Genomic DNA, 16,883 nt, shown 5'->3' on the forward strand with positions numbered 1-16,883 from the left:
GGGGACTCCTAGCGTTATAGATAACTATGACCATAAGAGCCTGGCTTCCTGCAGTGTGTTCGGTCCGGGAAATATTGCCAGCATACGTTTCATATATCACGGAGCGAACACGCTCGTCTGAATCCGGCCTTATGTGTATAGCCATCTTTAGGCCCTGTTCACACAGTTTTTTGCGGGTAGAAAATTCTGCCTCAGAATTCCCTCAGGAATTTTAAGGCAGATTTTAAACTGCCTGCGCTTGCGTATTTTTGCCTGTGGTCCTTAAATCTAATGCAAGGACCGCGGGCAAGATAGACAGCAAAAAATGGTCAGAAATGAGTGCCGCAGGTCTTTTCTGCCTCCCATTGATTTCAATGGGAGATCAGTGGCAGAAACCGCGGCAAGAAAGAACATGGCACTTTTTTTTCCCATGAGCAGCCAAAAGCCACCCGGGAGAAAAACGCTGCAGTCTCCTATTTAAATAAATTTCAGCTTTTTTTTGGCGCTGATTTCCATGTCAAAATCAGCGCCAAAATACTCAGTGTGAACTGACCGTTAGGCCTGATTCAGACGAGCGTATTATACGGCCGTGAGCTATCCATTAAAAAACTGGACAGCACACGGACACGCACGCTGTCCATGTTTTTCACGCACCAGTTGCTAAAGAAATGATGAGAAAAAAACCAAAAAAAAACAGGAACTGATACCACACAGAACTGAAAAGCATGAAATACGGTCCATTTTTTGCAGACGCAAAACCGACACGTTCCTCTGAATCAGGCCTTAGGCCCCATGCACACGAACGTGTTTTTGCGGCCGAAATTCCCGCGAAAATCCACGGGAGAATTGCGGCCCCATTCTTTTCTATGGGGCCATGCACACGACCGTAGTTTTTGCGGTCCTTGCACGGCCCGGGCTCATTGAAAACAATGGCGGCGGCCATGTGCATGTCCCGCGATTTGCGGGCGGCCTGCGGCTGACAATCCGCAGCCGGCCGACCCGAAAATCACGGCCGTGCACACGGCTACAGTCGTGTGCATGAGGCCTTTCAGTTCACTGCTGAATTCCAAATCGTGATAGGCAACAGTTGACAAGCATCATTCTAAACTTGACCTATGAACTTTTTCTATAGAGTGAGGGTATGTTCACACGGCTTATTTTTGGCCGTTTTGCGGGCCATAAACATCTGAAAAACGTCAGAAAAACCGGAAGCAGAACGCCTCCAAACATCTGCTCATTGATTTCAATGGAACAAATGGCGTTCTGTTCCGACGGGCCATTTTCAAAACGGCCGCGTAAAAAAACACCCTCGAAAAAGGAGTGCAGGTCACCTGGGACGTTTTTGGAGCTGTTTTTCATAGACTCTATTGAAAACAGCTCCAAAAACGGGCATAAAAAACGCAGCGAAAAACGCGAGTAGCTTAAAAAACGACTGAAAATCAGGTGCTGTTTTCCCTTAAAAACAGCTCCGTATTTTCAGACGTTTTTGAGTTTGCGTGTGAACATACCCTAAGACTAAAAACTTCTGAAAATACGGAACTGTTTTTAAGGGAAAACAGCTCCTGATTTTCAGATGTATTTTAAGCAACTCGTGATTTTCGCTGCGTTTTTCGCTGCATTTTTTATGGCCGTTTTTGGATCTGTTTTTAATACAGTCTATGAAAAACGGCTCCAAAAACGTCCCAAGAAGTGACCTGTACTTCTTTTTCAAAACAGTCGCGTAAAAAAATGGCCCGTCGTAACAGAACACCATTTTTTCCATTGAAATCAATGGGCAGATGTTTGGAGGCGTTCTGCTTCCGATTTGCATTTATTCCAGCGATTTTTTTTTGTAGTGAGCGATAAAAAATGTAAGTGTAGCCCTATCCTAATGCAGTGGGAGGCTGCGGAATTTCCGCCATCGATAAACCGCGGCGGAAAATATAAAATACGCAGCGTTTTCTGGTGTAGCTACTGTTGCGGTGTACTTGCAGAAAATGCTGCATAAAAGCAGGATAGGTGCAGATTTTGTATGCGATTTTTCCGCAGCGGTTTCACCTGCGGATTTAGTGTTAAACATTGGTTATAGCAAAATATATGTACACCTGCGGATTTCCAGTGGTTCGTTTCTGCTGCGTAAACGCTTTAAAAACCGCAACAACATAAATCTGTTGCAGAATTTCTGCCCCCCCAATTGAAGTCTATGGGCTAAACACGTAGCATTCCCGCACAGAACACGCAGCATAAATTAACATGCTGCGGAATTAAAAAACTTTTTTTCCGCAGCCTGGGCATGAGATTTTCTAAATCTCATTCACTTTGCTGCTACTGCAAAGGCTCGTCCACACGCTGCGGAATTGATGCATTTTTTTCCGGCCGGAATTTCGGCTGTATGCAGCAGAATATAGCAGCAGCATAGTAGATGAGATTTAACAAATCTCATCCACACGCTCCGTTAAATTTCCGAGCCGAAATTGACCTGCGCTGCGTATTTTTTTGACCGCAGCATGTCAATTCCTACTCCTACTACGGAATGTGTCCAGAATTGCTGCGTTTTTTAGTGGAGATGTCTCCATCTCCTAACATTGGGAAAAATGCAGCAATTTATGCACCATTTTCTGCCGCAAAAAACGCAGGAAATGGTGCGTTTTTGCCGCAGCGGAAATCCTTTGACTTTCAAAGGAATTGCTGCAGAAATTTTATGAAACAATTCCGTTGTGTGTGGATAAACCCTAAATGATGCGGAATTTCCGCACAGAATTCCATTGCGGAAATTCTGCAGCGTTTGTGCTACGTGGGAACCCAGCCGAATAATTAGCTTTTCCTATATCAGATAAGTGCACATTGCCGCGTGTAAAGAATGAATAAAAATCACCAAGAACAAATCAGCAGCAAAACTACAAAATGCTGGGAGGTCTCAGCTCTGAAGCCTGCAGAACTGTGAATGCAGCACTGGATAATAATATAGGCTGTGATGTATCAGTACAAGGTAAGTAATGAAAAATATTTGCAAATTTATTTAAATTTTAATGAACAAAATAACTATATGTACATTTTGGAATGGTGTGCAAAAATGAACATGTACTTTATTAATGAAAAAGCTGTCAAAAGTACAATGCTTGTCCTCAGAATTGTCTTTCATTAAACAGCTTGCCAATCATATTATCTTGACTCCTACATCATACTCAACGCACTAATATAGGCCCCAATTTTTCTAATCAGTGGTGTACCATTAACTATCCTGAATGCTGAAGCTAGATCGGTCTTTATCAACAATATTTAAACGGTTGTATAAGATTAGAAAAAGGTTTCTTTTTTTTTCCCCAGGAACAGCGCCACTTTATGTGATATGTTTGGTATTGCAGCTCAGCCCCATTCAAGTCAACCTGCAATACCAGAAACAGCCTATGTACAGGAGTGGCACTGTTTCTAGGAAAAGAAAGCAGACTTTCTTTTTAGAGTCTCATACAACCCCTTTGATTTCAGTACGCTGGATTTCTGTTTCCTCTGAAAAATAATGATGATAATAGTAATAATAATAGTAGAAAAAAAATGTTAAAAACTCTATTTCCAAATCCACTACTTCTACATCCACAAATCTTTCTAAAATGCTACACCTTCCTACTGTATATCACTTCTCTCATCTATTTACTACCATAATTCGTTTCAATGTTTAAGACTTCTCCCATGCTACAGCCTGAAAACTCATCTCTTCAGGAACGCTTTCATCAGTGTCGTAACTACCGATGTAGCAGCCATAGCGGCTGCTACGGGGCCTGCAGCATGGGTTCCCCTATGCACCAACGCTAGCGATGCCACATCCCTAGGACGCAGATACTATTGAACACTATGGCAGAGCAGGGAGCTATCACGCCGTCACTGGATCACACCGGCCTACGCAAGGATCCCGTCGGCATTGTGCAGCAGCTCTGTTCATCGCGGGAATGGGGCCTAGGTGAGCACCAGTTTTTTATTTTATTTTACAAGGGTGAGGTAGGTGGCACTGTATACAAGGGCTGTATGACACTATCTATAAGAGGGAGGTGGGGGGCTGTATGGCACTATCTACAGGGGGGCTATAGAGCACTGTCTACAAGGGGGTCTGTATGGCATAATCTACAGGGGGTCTGTATGGCATAATCTACAGGGGGTCTGTATGGCATTATCTACATGGCGTCTGTATGGCACTATCTACAGGGGATCTGTATGACAGTATCTACAGGGGGCTGTATGGCACTATCTACAGGGGGGCCTGTATGGCAGAATCTACAGGAGGGCTCTATGGCACTATCTACAGGGGGCTGTATTGCAGATTCTACAGGGGGGCTGTATGGCACTATCTACAAGGGGGCTGTGCGGCACTATCTACAGGGGCGGGGGGCTATATCGAACAATTTACAGGTGGGGTTGTGTGTGGCACCCAGGGGAGGGTAGGGGGGACCCAGTCAAAAGTTTGCTCTGGGGCCCAGTCTTTCCTAGTTACGCACCTGCTTTTCATGTTCACCTAATCTGCAACACTACGATCCCCTGTGCTGTGACTTTGCCATTCTTTGTACTCCTCTGCATGCCTTATTTCTATGTTTTTCTGGCACATTCAGTTTTATAAATATATGTGTATCTTCAGGGGCGTAGCTAAAGGCTCATGGGCCCGGGTGCAAGAATTCAGCTTGGGCCCCCCTACCCCTCCCCAACACCACCATCTTCAGACCCCTGCGCGCGCGCCTATGCCCAGATGCCTTGCCCAACAGCCCCCATAGTATAATGCCCCCACACAGTATAATGCTCCCCTGATGAGCTCCCCACAGTATAGTGCCCTCCATATCAGCTCCCATACAGTATAATGCCCCCCAAATGAGCTCCCCATACAGTATAATGCCCCCATATCAGCCCCCAATACAGTATAATTCCCCCATATCAGCCCACATGTAGTATAATGCCCCCTATCAGCCCCCCATGCAGTATAATTCCCCCATATCAGCCCCCATGCAGTATAAATCCCCCCCATATTATCAGCCCCCATGCCATATCAGCCCCTTATGCAGTATAATGCCCCCCCACAATATCGCCCCCCCATACAGTATAATACCCCCATATGTGTATAATAGAAAAATATCATAATTACTTACCCATCCCCGTTCCCACGTCGGGTGGAGGATACTTCGCCTCCTCCGGTGTGTGCTATGAGTGACTCGGCGCAGACAGGTACGATGATGTTGCTACATCCCGCCAGCCTGCGTCGAGCCGCTCAGGGCACAGTGAATGCTGGATCAAGGAGATGTCAGCTCCTTGCTCCAGCATTGAATGGAACCGGGATCTTGGTGAGTGACTCGCGACCCCCCGGAGGTCTTCACACGAACCCCAAGAGGGACGCGACCCACAGTGTATAATGTATTGTGTTGTATTCTGCAGTTTGCGGTGGAGAGAGGAGGGGGCGCTGTAATTTAACGGGCCCCCAGTCTCCACCGCAAACAGCACAATACAACATAATACATTACAAGCCAACACAACACAACACAGACTCTGCAGCTCACCTGGAGTCCTCCGCACCGGCTCTTCCACTGCACTGACTGGAAGACGTGTCACGTGACAACATGGTCACATGGTACACTAAGTGTACCATGTGACCGTAACCAGGAAGTGCCGGCTTCACGGCACAGAAAATTAATTTAACAAGCCTGCTGTATGGCAACGGGGGCCCGTGGGCCCCCCAGGCTTAGGGGCCCGGTCGCAACTGCGACCGCTGCGACCCCCTATAGCTACGCCGCTTACTCACACGTTACTGACTGACTGACTGTACAAAATAAGCACATATTGTGTCACTGCCATCATATAAGCTATAATGTGTTTTATAGTTGTGTGTAATATTTGTGTATGTAAGCAGTTTCTTCTGATTGTAAATGTTTTAGTACCACTTAAATAAATTATATTATTAATAATAATAATAATAATAATAATAACAATAATTATAATAATTCTAATGATAATAATGATTTCTTCACCCAGCAAAATTCTACACCTACACATGAATCTGCTCCATGGGAATAAATTGTGACTTGTAAAGTTATTAGAACAGTCCAGCAGGCAGGGACTATGTCCTCTTACATGTGGATAATCAGGGCCGCCATCAGGAATTTCAGGGCCCCCTACAGCTACATTTTCTGGGCCCCCCTACCGTGGCACCGCCTGTTAACGGTACTCCGTCCAGTACTATATCATGGTACCCAGGGCCGCCATCAGGGGGGATATTATGGGTACTGATGTGAGAGGCCCGGCCAAACCTAATTGAAAGGGGGGCCCGGCAAACTGCCGCGACTTGCCTTTGGTAGAAAAAAAACAGGCCCCTGCAATGGGGCCCGTTTTTTTCACCAAAAGAATGTCATGAGCTGCGGGCCCCCCTTTCAATTAGGTTTGGCCGGGCCTCTCACATCAGTACCCCTAATACCCCCCTGATGGCGGCCCTGGGTAGCATGGGGGCCGTCAAACACCGCCGCCCGTGCGACCGATCACGCGCACCCGCAAATTCCCGCGCATGCGCACCGGCGACCGCCTGGAACCGCGCACCGAATTTTGAGGCAGATTTTGACCTGCCCACACTATCTTGCCGCGTTTTTTGCCCGCGGCGATTGAGGACAGCAGACAGAAAACGCAGCGAAAAATGCATTTTCTGCCTCCCATTGATTTCGATGGGAGGTCAGAGGCAGAACCGCGGCAAGAAAGGACGTGCTGCTTTTTCTTTTTTCCGCGACTGGCTCCCATTGATTTCAGATTAAATCAATGGGAGGCGGTTTTGGAAGTTTTTTGGTGCTGATTCTGACGCAGTGTCCGAGTCAATATCAAGGCCCAAAAACTCTGAACTGGGCCTTATTGTTAGGGCTTATTCAGACGAACGTGTAATACGTCCGTGAAACGTGTGTGATTTTCACGCGCCTTGCACGGACCTATGTTACTCTATGGTGCCGTGCAGACTGTCAGTGATTTTCACGCAGCTCGAGTCCGCTGCGTAAAACTCACGACATGTCCGATATTTGTGCATTGTTCGCGCATCACGCACCCTTTGAAGTCAATGGGTGCGTGAAAATCACGCCCAGCGCTTCCGCAGCCGTATAAACTATGAATGAAAACAGAAAAGCACCACGTGCTACAAACATACAAACAGAGTGTCATAATGATGGCGGCTGCGCGAAAATCACGCAGCCACGCATCATACGCTGCTGACACACGGAGCTGTTATGGACCTTTTGCAAGCGCAAAACGCCACGTTTTTGCGCGCGCAAAAAGCACACGCTTGTGTAAATCCGGCCTTAGGGTAGGAACACACTAGGCATGAACACTGCGGATTTTATGCAACACATTTTATTGTGTAAAATCCGCAGCGTATTACAGTCGCAGCAGAGTGGATGAGATTTGAACAAATCTCATCCACACGCTGCAAAAATAATGGACCTGCAGTGTGACTTTTTGGCTTTTTAAGTCGCATGTCAATGTATTCTGTGGAATCGCTGCTCCTCTGTTGCAGAAATGCTGCGGTTCTGTCGCAAAAATCACAAATGAGAAAAAAAAAAAAAGGCACTTTTTTAAATTTATAAAAAAGTTTAGACTTGCCCCGGCCGTAGTCCTGGTGACGCGATCCTCTATTCTTAGCGTAGCCCCGCCTCCTGTCATGACGTTTCATCCCATGTGACTGCTGCAGCGGTCACATGGTCTACAGCGTCATCCCAGGAGGCGGGGCTACGTTCAGAAGAGAGAGATGCGTCACTTAAACTACGGCCGGGGTAAGTCTAAACTTTTTAATCCCTGCAGGATTCCCGCAGCGGACACGCCTCACGAAACCTGCGCCACTATTTGGTGCGGTTTTGCTGGCGGAATTCCCTGCGGCTCCCGGGATAAGCTGTGTCGTTTTACTCAGCATATCCGCCTAGTGTGTCCCTTATGATGTCGCTCCTGGAGCTGCTGCCGGTCTCTAAATAGGCAGTTGGTCCAGTAGAATTTGGAATTATTTTTTTTTGTGAACCAGCTTAAAAAAATACAAAACTTTTGTGTTAGGGCCTGTTCACATCACTGTTCGCTTCCGCTCCGGGGTTCCGTCTGAGGTTTCTGTCGGGTGAACCCCGCAACGGAAAGTGAAAGTGATAGCACAGCTTCCGTTTCCATCACCATTAGCGCAGTCGACTGCGCTATTAATTCCGTCCGAAAACCAGCCGGAATGGTGACGAACGGAAACCATTAGCGATGTTTCCGTCACCATTGAGATCAATGGTGACTGAAACGGAAGCTGTGCTGTCACTTTCACTTTCCGTTGCGGGGTTCACCCGACAGAAACCTCAGACGGAACCCCATTGCAGGGGCCCGTTTTTTCCTACCAAAAGAATGTCGAGGCAGTTGCCGGGCCCCCCTTTCAATTAGGTTTGGCCGGGCCCCTCACACCACTACCCCTAATACCCCCCTGATGGCGGCCCTGTGGATAATACATGGTGTGTCCATGTTGCCAGCACTAGGAAGTTCTTGTATTGCTTTATACTTTAAAGTTCTCACCTCTTGAAACTTCATTGACAAGTCTCTCTCAGGAATCTGTAGGATCCATTTGTACTTCTCTTTAATAGACTGAACTTCATTAATGGCTTCTGACAAATGATGACAACCTGAGGAAAGGACACCATTCAAAGATCAAGTTAAGAAAAAAGATTATAATAGCCCTGTTTTACTCTGCTCAGGACTGATCAAAGACAAAAAATAGTCCCACCATATAAATCCCATCAACCCACATCAATTTTAACAGTCTATCACCCACTGGATGGTAAGTTACTGTATCTGTACATCAGGTGCAACTACGTAGCAAACAATATTGCTTTTATTCATAAGTGATTTTGAAGGCCAAAGGGCACTACAATGCCCATTGTGACAAATGTTTGGCATCTAGGACTAGTCCATAATTATCTCAAGAATTTTAACCCTCCTCATCAATGCTAATTCTAATATGTGCCAGATCACTGAAAAGTAGCTGAGGAGGACCAACAACTGTGAATCCCATTATCCTCTACATATCGATATTATATTAGCTGCCAGGATTCTCAATATTCCTTTTTTTTATTGCTGTAACATATCAATCAATATTTTATCTTAATACATGTCTCTGCTTGTTACCTGTACAAAGTCTTGGTATTACTGCCAAGAATGTCTCAAATATTTCCATTTTGTTAACTAACTATAAAGGCAGATTTTTGAGTCTTATTTTAAATTTTTTATTACATTAAAGGGTAACTAAACTTTCAAAAAACTGTAGTGACATGTCAGAAGTTTTGATCGGTAGGGGTCTGAGCACTGAGACCCCACCGATCGCTGTAAGAAAGCTGCAGAATTACCAGAGTGAGCGTTGAGCCGCTTAATGTCTGATCGACTTTTCTCAGAAAGCCAAGCGAGCGCTGTACGAGCTCAATAAGTCTACTCACTAACTGTAAAAAAAAGAAAAATATTTTGTAATGCCAAATTCAGAGAGCCATAACTTTTTTATTTTTTCATCGATTGAGCTGCGGGAGGGCATATTTTTTGCAGGACTAGCTGTAGTTTTAATGGTACCATTTTGGGGTACGTGCAAGTTTTTGATAACTTTTTATTCCATTTTTCGTGGGAGTTGAGGTTACCAATAAACAGCGATTCTGGCGTTTTACTTTTTTTGTCCGGCATTCACCGTTCATCTTAAATAAAAATATATTGTAATAGTTCAAACATTTACGGACACGGCAATACCAATTGTGTTTATGTTTTTTATTTTTACCATGCTTTAGAGCAGGGGTCTCAAGCACGCGGCCCCTGGGGCTGTCATCTGCGGCCCACGGGACACAGAGCCGCTAGTATAGACTCTGTTCCGGGACTCTGGAATACCCTGACATCGCTGCCCACATATGGACAGCGATATCTGGGGCTTCCCCAGAGCTGGAGTCCCGGGCAGAGCGCTAGTATCGGCTCTGCTCCGGGACTCTGTGGAATTCCCTGACATCGCTGTCCATATATGGACAGTGTGTCAGGGTCTTCTCCAGAGTGGAGTCCCGGGCAGAGCGCTAGTATAGGCTCTGCTCCTGGATTCTGTGGAATTCTCTGACATCGCTGTCCATATATGGACAGTGTGTCAGCGTCATCCCGAAAGCGGAGTCACGGGCAGAGCGCTAGTATAGGCTCTGCTCCGGGTCTCTGTGAAATTCCCTGACATCGGTGTCCATGTTTGGACACACGATGTCTGTGGCTTCCCCAGAGTCGGAGTCCCGGGCAGAGCGCTAGTATAGGCTCTGCTCCGGGACTCTGTGGAATCTTCTGACATCGCTGTCCACATATGGACAGCGATGTCTGGGGCTTCCCCAGAGCTGGAGTCACGGGCAGAGTGCTAGTATAGGCTCTGCTCCGGGACTCTGTGGAATCTTCTGACATCGCTGTCCACATATGGACAGTGTTGTCAGGGTCTTCCCCAGAGCGGAGTCCCGGGCAGAGCGCTAGTATAGGCTCTGCTCCGGGACTCTGTGGAATTTTCTGACATCGCTGTCCATATAGGGACAGTGTGTCAGGGTCTTCCCCAGAGCGGAGTTACGGGCAGAGCGCTAGTATAGGCTCTGCTCCGGGTCCCTGTGAAATTCCCTGACATCGGTGTCCATGTTTGGACACACAATGTCTGTGGCTTCCCCAGAGCCGGAGTCCCGGGCAGAGCGCTAGTATAGGCTCTGCTCCGGGACGCTGTGGAATCTTCTGACATTGCTGTCCATATATGGACAGTGTTGTCGGGGTCTTCCCAAGAGCGGAGTCCCGGGCAGAGTGCTAGTATAGGCTCTGCTCCGGGACTCTGTGGAATCTTCTGAGATCGCTGTCCAAATATGGACAGCGATGTTTGGGGCTTCCACAGAGCTGGAGTCCCGGGCAGAGAGCTAGTATAGTCTCTGCTCTGGGACTCTGGGGAAGCCTCTGACATCACTGTCCATACAGCAACAGTGATGTCAGGGGATTCCCCAGAGCAGGAGTCCCAGTGATGTCAGGAGCACAGCTGGAGTCCCAGGAAGAGCCTACTAGCGCTCTGCCTGGGACTCCAGCTCTGGGGTTGCCCCTGACATCCATGTCCATATATGGACAGTGATGTCAGGAGCAGAGCTGGAATCCCAGGCAGAGTGCTAGAAGCGGCTCTGCTTCAGGACTCCAGCTCTGGGCAAGCCCCTGACATCACTGTCCATATATGGACACTGAAGTTAATGGCTTCCCCAGAGTTCCGGCGCAGAGCCTATACTAGTGCTCTGCTCCGGATCTCCGGCTCTGGGGTTGCCCCTGATATCACATTCTGGTCCAGGAGGATCTCCTGACATCACTGTGTATGGAGAGTGATGGCAGGGGCTCCAACAATAGAGGAATCCCCAGCCAATGCATCGGCAATGCTCTGGCTGGGGATTCCACTCCTAGAGGGAGCCCTAATGGAGCTATCTACTTGGGGTGTGTGTGCCATTATCTGCAGAGGGCACTGTGGCAGCATCTACAGAGGGCACTGTGGCAGCATCTACAGAGGGCACTGTGGCAGCATCTACAGAGGGCACTGTGGCAGCATCTACAGAGGGCACTGTGGCAGCATCTACAGAGGGCACTGTGGCAGCATCTACAGAGGGCACTGTGGCAGCATCTACAGAGGGCACTGTGGCAGTATGTACAGAGGACACTGTGGCATTACCTAGGGGTGTGTTGCATTATCTACAGAGGGCACTGTGGCATTATCTACAGAGGGCACTGTGGCATTATCTACCGTGGGCACTGTGGCATTATCTGCAGAGTGCACTGTGGCATTATCTGCAGAGGGCACTGTGGCAGCATCTACAGAGGGCACTGTGGCAGCATCTACAGAGGGCACTGTGGCAGCATCTACAGAGGGCACTGTGGCAGCATCTACAGAGGGCACTGTGGCAGCATCTACAGAGGGCACTGTGGCAGCATCTACAGAGGGCACTGTGGCAGCATCTACAGAGGGCACTGTGGCAGCATCTACAGAGGGCACTGTGGCAGCATCTACAGAGGGCACTGTGGCAGCATCTACAGAGGGCACTGTGGCAGCATCTACAGAGGGCACTGTGGCAGCATCTACAGAGGGCACTGTGGCAGCATCTACAGAGGGCACTGTGGCAGCATCTACAGAGGGCACTGTGGCAGCATCTACAGAGGGCACTGTGGCAGCATCTACAGAGGGCACTGTGGCAGCATCTACAGAGGGCACTGTGGCAGCATCTACAGAGGGCACTGTGGCAGCATCTACAGAGGGCACTGTGGCAGCATCTACAGAGGACTCTGTGGCAGCATCTACAGAGGACTCTGTGGCAGCATCTACAGAGGACTCTGTGGCAGCATCTACAGAGGACTCTGTGGCAGCATCTACAGAGGACTCTGTGGCAGCATCTACAGAGGACTCTGTGGCAGCATCTACAGAGGACTCTGTGGCAGCATCTACAGAGGACTCTGTGGCAGCATCTACAGAGGACTCTGTGGCAGCATCTACAGAGGACTCTGTGGCAGCATCTACAGAGGGCACTGTGGCAGCATCTACAGAGGACACAGTGGCAGCATCCACAGAGGGCACTGTGGCACTATCTAAAAAGGGGCTGCCCAATCTTGACATGTGTGTCTGCCAAACACTACTAACTGAGCCGCTGGACTGCATTTAGCAACACTTAAACTGAAAAACTGCATTGTTGAAATAAGCCCGTGGAGAAATCTCTCAAATTTTAAACCTAGCGCTATTATTATAGTAATGTAGTATTATTATTATAGTAATATAGTGTTATAGTAGATCAAATAACTAATTGATTAACAATAATTTTGTATCGTATCAATGCGGCCCGTTAACCTCACATTTTTTCTATATGTGGCCCACTTACCCGGCCCAGTTTGAGACCCCTGCTTTAGAGGGAGAATAGGAAAAGGGTTTTTATTTTGAACATTTAATATTTAAAACATTTTTGTACATTAAAAAAGTTTATTTAACCGATTTTTACTAGTCCCCCCAGGGGACTTGAACCAGCGATCGTTGAATCGCTAGCACTATATACTGCAATACTAATGTATTGCAGGATATTGTCTTTCTGAAAGGCTTCTATTAAGCCCTGCCTTCGTAAGGCCTCCAGGCTGCCATTATAACTATCGGCACCCCGCAAACACTGTGGGGGGCCAATTGGCTGTCAGAGGGGGTCGCCCTTCACTTTCTAATGCTTTAAATGCTGCGGTCGTTATGCTATTGACTGCAGCATATAAAGGGTTAAACAAGCGGGATCGCGCTGGACGCTGGAGCGCGATCCTGCTTGTTACAGTGAGGTGTTGGCTGTATCATACTCCATGCTTTTCCTACCTGGCTATGACTTGAGTATACGTCAAATGTCGGGAAGGGCTTAGGTGTTTTTCCACCTCCCATAATATTTTAGTGTTAGTGTGAAGAAATAGAGCTAGTGTATAGAGTGTATATTAAAAAGCAGTATTGAGTATTCCATATAACACTTTTTAGTACAGTACCTTGGACTTTTCCTTTGGTGTCTCCATTGACGTCTCTCTTCTGTGGTTGAGAATGAACAGGTATCAGTTCTGCTAGAAAGACATAAGTTCGTAGATCTTAATAAAGTAATGGTATGACAACACAAGATTATTTTTGCATTGTGCAAGTAGTTGCACTGTAATGTTTTAGATCAAATTACGTAGACCAGCTCTGCCCATACTGTACAGTGCAATCTGAATACTGCAGAGCGATGCTTTTGGGACCCTATGCGGCAAAGTCATACCTTGGTCTAGAAGCAAAGGGTCATCTATGAGGATTCTGTTACTTATGAGCTGTGACTTTAGGTTTTGAATGACCTGTCGTCCTTTTTCTTTTAGTTCTTCCACTGCATCATCATTCTTCTGGAATGTCGAGAAAGCATCAGTGTAGATTAGACTTTATGTGCCATTTTATCAAAGACTAGAATTGTTAAGTGATTTGTGCCCATAAAGTACACTAGGGAGGAATAAAATGTTTCAAAGTGCTGAGGAGGACTGTACACTCTACAAGACAAGCTTTGACCCTAGGTTTAACTTTTACAGCTACGTACTTATCATGGTCAGTAGAAGTCAAGATATTGTCTCCATTCATTCAGGATATGCTTACATTCTCCTATATATGCCACCAATGATGTGGCTCAATACATGGACGTGAATGTATGGATGTGCTCAATTTGCTATTGAATATGCTTTGTTTTACCGAGTTACATGACCAGACTAGTGCCAGAGAAGCCTATGCCTTAGGGTATGTTCACATGTAGTGTTTTCAGGCGTATTTTGGAGTGTAAACGCCTCGAAATACACCAGGAGAAACACTACTGAAACACCAACAAACAGCTTCCCATTGATTTCAAAAGGCATTTTGTTCAGAGAGGGTGTTTTTTTTTACTCCACTGTTTTAAAAAAACGGCGCGTAAAAAGACGCCGCGTAAGAAGAAGGAGCATGTCACTTCTTGAGCCATTTTTGGAGCTGTTTTTCATAGTGTCAATTGAAAAACAGCTCCAAAAACGGCTCAAAAAACGCCTCAAAAAATGTTTTCTTCTTAAACAACGGCTGAAAATCAGAGGCTGTTTTCCATTGAAAACAGCTCATTAATTTTCAGCCGTTTATATTGGTGTGTGTGAACATACCCTAAAAGAGAGTACATATAATCAAAAACAACAAGTGATAACATGTAACTGATATACATATAAGTAACAATAAAAAATGGAAAAGCTTCCTCGTTTGTGACACCAAAATGGCTAAATTTCAATTCATCCCAAGGTCAAAAACAGAGACCTAAATAGCTTTGCATTATCTTTGTTTACTATTGGTAATTTCAGAAAACCTTAAGGGCATGGCCCCACGTGGCGGTTTTCTTCCGCAACTGTCCGCATCAATGCCGCACAGAATCTGCGTTGCAGATTCTGTGGCGGATCTGCCCAAAATGTGCAGTAAATTGATGCGGACTGGCCGTTGCGTATTGAGGTGAAAGTACTTCCCTTCTCTCTATCAGTGCAGGATAGAGAGAAGGGACAGCACTTTCCCTAGTGAAAGTAAAAGAATTTCATACTTACCGGCCGTTGTCTTCGTGACACGTCCCTCTTTCGGCATCCAGCCCGACCTCCCTGGATGACGCGGCAGTCCATGCAACGCTCCCATAATTACGGGTGCACACACGTAGTCACCCGTAATTATGGGTGCACACACACGTAGTCACCCGTAATTACGGGAGTCCCATTGACTTCCTCAGTCTGGCTGTAGAACTAGAAATACATAGGTCCAGCCAGAATGAAGAAATGTCTTGTTAAAAAACCAATACGCTCCGCAGCACACATAACATGTACATGACATCTGCGGACTTCATTGCGGAATTTATAATCTCCATTGAAGTCAATGGAGAACTTCCGCAATGAGTCCGCAACCAGTCCACAACATCCATTGTATGCTGCGGACACCAAATTCCGCACCGCAGCCTATGCTCCGCAGCGGAATTTTCCACCTCATCTAAACGAAGCCTACTAAAAAGAAGTGGAAGGCAATGGAGAAATGGGTCCGCTGCGGATTAACGCTGCGGAGTGTCCGCAGCGGAATTCCAGAGTAATTCCGCCACGTGGGGCTTTGCCCCTAGGCTGAGTTCACACGTTGCGGATTTGCCGCAGATTTTGTTGCGGTTTTGACACAGGTCTCACCCTTTTGCATTGCAAAATGTAAAATCTGCGCTGAAAATCTGCGTCAAATCCGCGACGTGTGAACTCAGCCTTATAGAACCTTTTATGCTTGTCTATTGTGATATTTCACACTTTCTTATTGCAAAATTTGCCTCCTAACTCTGTAGTCACTTTCCTCAATAGTCTCTGCATCCCCAAAATACAAATATAATTGAGAACTATCTGCAGCTAAAATAAACCCACCTGCCCTCATTCTAGCGCCACCCTCCTCTACCAGCCACCGCCGATCTGAAAGGACGCAGAGCGCACGGCCACTCCACTAGTTTGAGATGCACAGCCATTTGACTAATCAGGGGGCCCAGCAGCCGGGCCACTCAGAGAGCAGGCTGGTAGGCCAATCAAAGTGCCAGGTGCTCCATTTGAATCCTCTGAGTTCTGGCTTCAGTTCCAGTTCTTAGTGTATTTAAGCTGGTTCCTGTGTGATAGCCTATTGTGAAGTTTACGTTATGACCTGGCTTGTTTAAATACGCCTCTTGGATTGTCCTTATTTTTATTGTTGCTATTGGTTACTGAACCTTGGAGCGTTTGACCATTCTCCTGCCTTCCGTTATCTGCACCTGAAGTTGTTCTTCTCATATTTGACCATTGGCTTGTGACTGACCTTGCTTCTGCCTAATACTTTGGTTTTGTTGCTCTCTGGACTGATACCTGGGAACGACTACTTTCGGGTTCACATTTGCACCTGCTTGCTCTTCCTGCTTTAACTGCCATTTGGCGACTACTCTGAGAACTGTGACATGGGGATTCCCTGCAGCAATGTCCACAACTCCAAACGGAGGTTAAAGGGTGAAAACCAGTAATTCCTAAGGGTCAGTTCACACTGAGGCTTTTGACGCGGAAACCTGTGGCGCTCATTTCTAAACATTTGTTGTAGCGTTTTTTTGCCCTCGGTCTTTGTATTAGCTTCAATGGCCGTGGGCGAAAATCACTACTAAAAAACACGGTAAAAAAACTCAGTGTGAACAAGGCCTTAGACTCAGTACCACAGTTTAGCCAGCGTCAAGCTAACTACAGTTTTTAGCTATCAGCTTGGGAGCTAATCATAACCACAGCTGAGTGATCCCACATATCCCTCATCCACTGGCTTCTGAATAAAGGGGTAGGAACAGGCGTGCGGTTGCTGACTGGCTGCTCGCCGGTCCTCATTTGTGTATTGGGGCATTCTCGGGTGACTCAGGTTA

General features: G+C 46.7%; 1 protein-coding gene across 2 annotated transcripts in view; it reads right to left on the reverse strand.

The window, feature by feature from the left end:
- PRSS56 (serine protease 56) overlaps positions 1 to 16,883 on the reverse strand; it is a 51,442-nt gene that overhangs the window by 5,391 nt on the left and 29,168 nt on the right. The window contains exons 14-16 of one of the 2 annotated variants that reach the window (XM_075864109.1): positions 13,737 to 13,854; positions 13,474 to 13,542; positions 8,491 to 8,597 (exon numbers count right to left, since the gene is read on the reverse strand). In XM_075864109.1, the coding sequence (XP_075720224.1) occupies positions 8,491 to 8,597; positions 13,474 to 13,542; positions 13,737 to 13,854 (294 nt within the window). Of the gene's footprint in view, positions 1 to 8,490; positions 8,598 to 13,473; positions 13,546 to 13,736; positions 13,855 to 16,883 lie in introns of both variants that reach the window. The other variant, XM_075864108.1, reaches the window with a different exon arrangement.

Source organism: Rhinoderma darwinii, chromosome 4 (genome assembly GCF_050947455.1).
Source record: "Rhinoderma darwinii isolate aRhiDar2 chromosome 4, aRhiDar2.hap1, whole genome shotgun sequence".
NCBI classification, from domain to species: domain Eukaryota; kingdom Metazoa; phylum Chordata; class Amphibia; order Anura; family Rhinodermatidae; genus Rhinoderma; species Rhinoderma darwinii.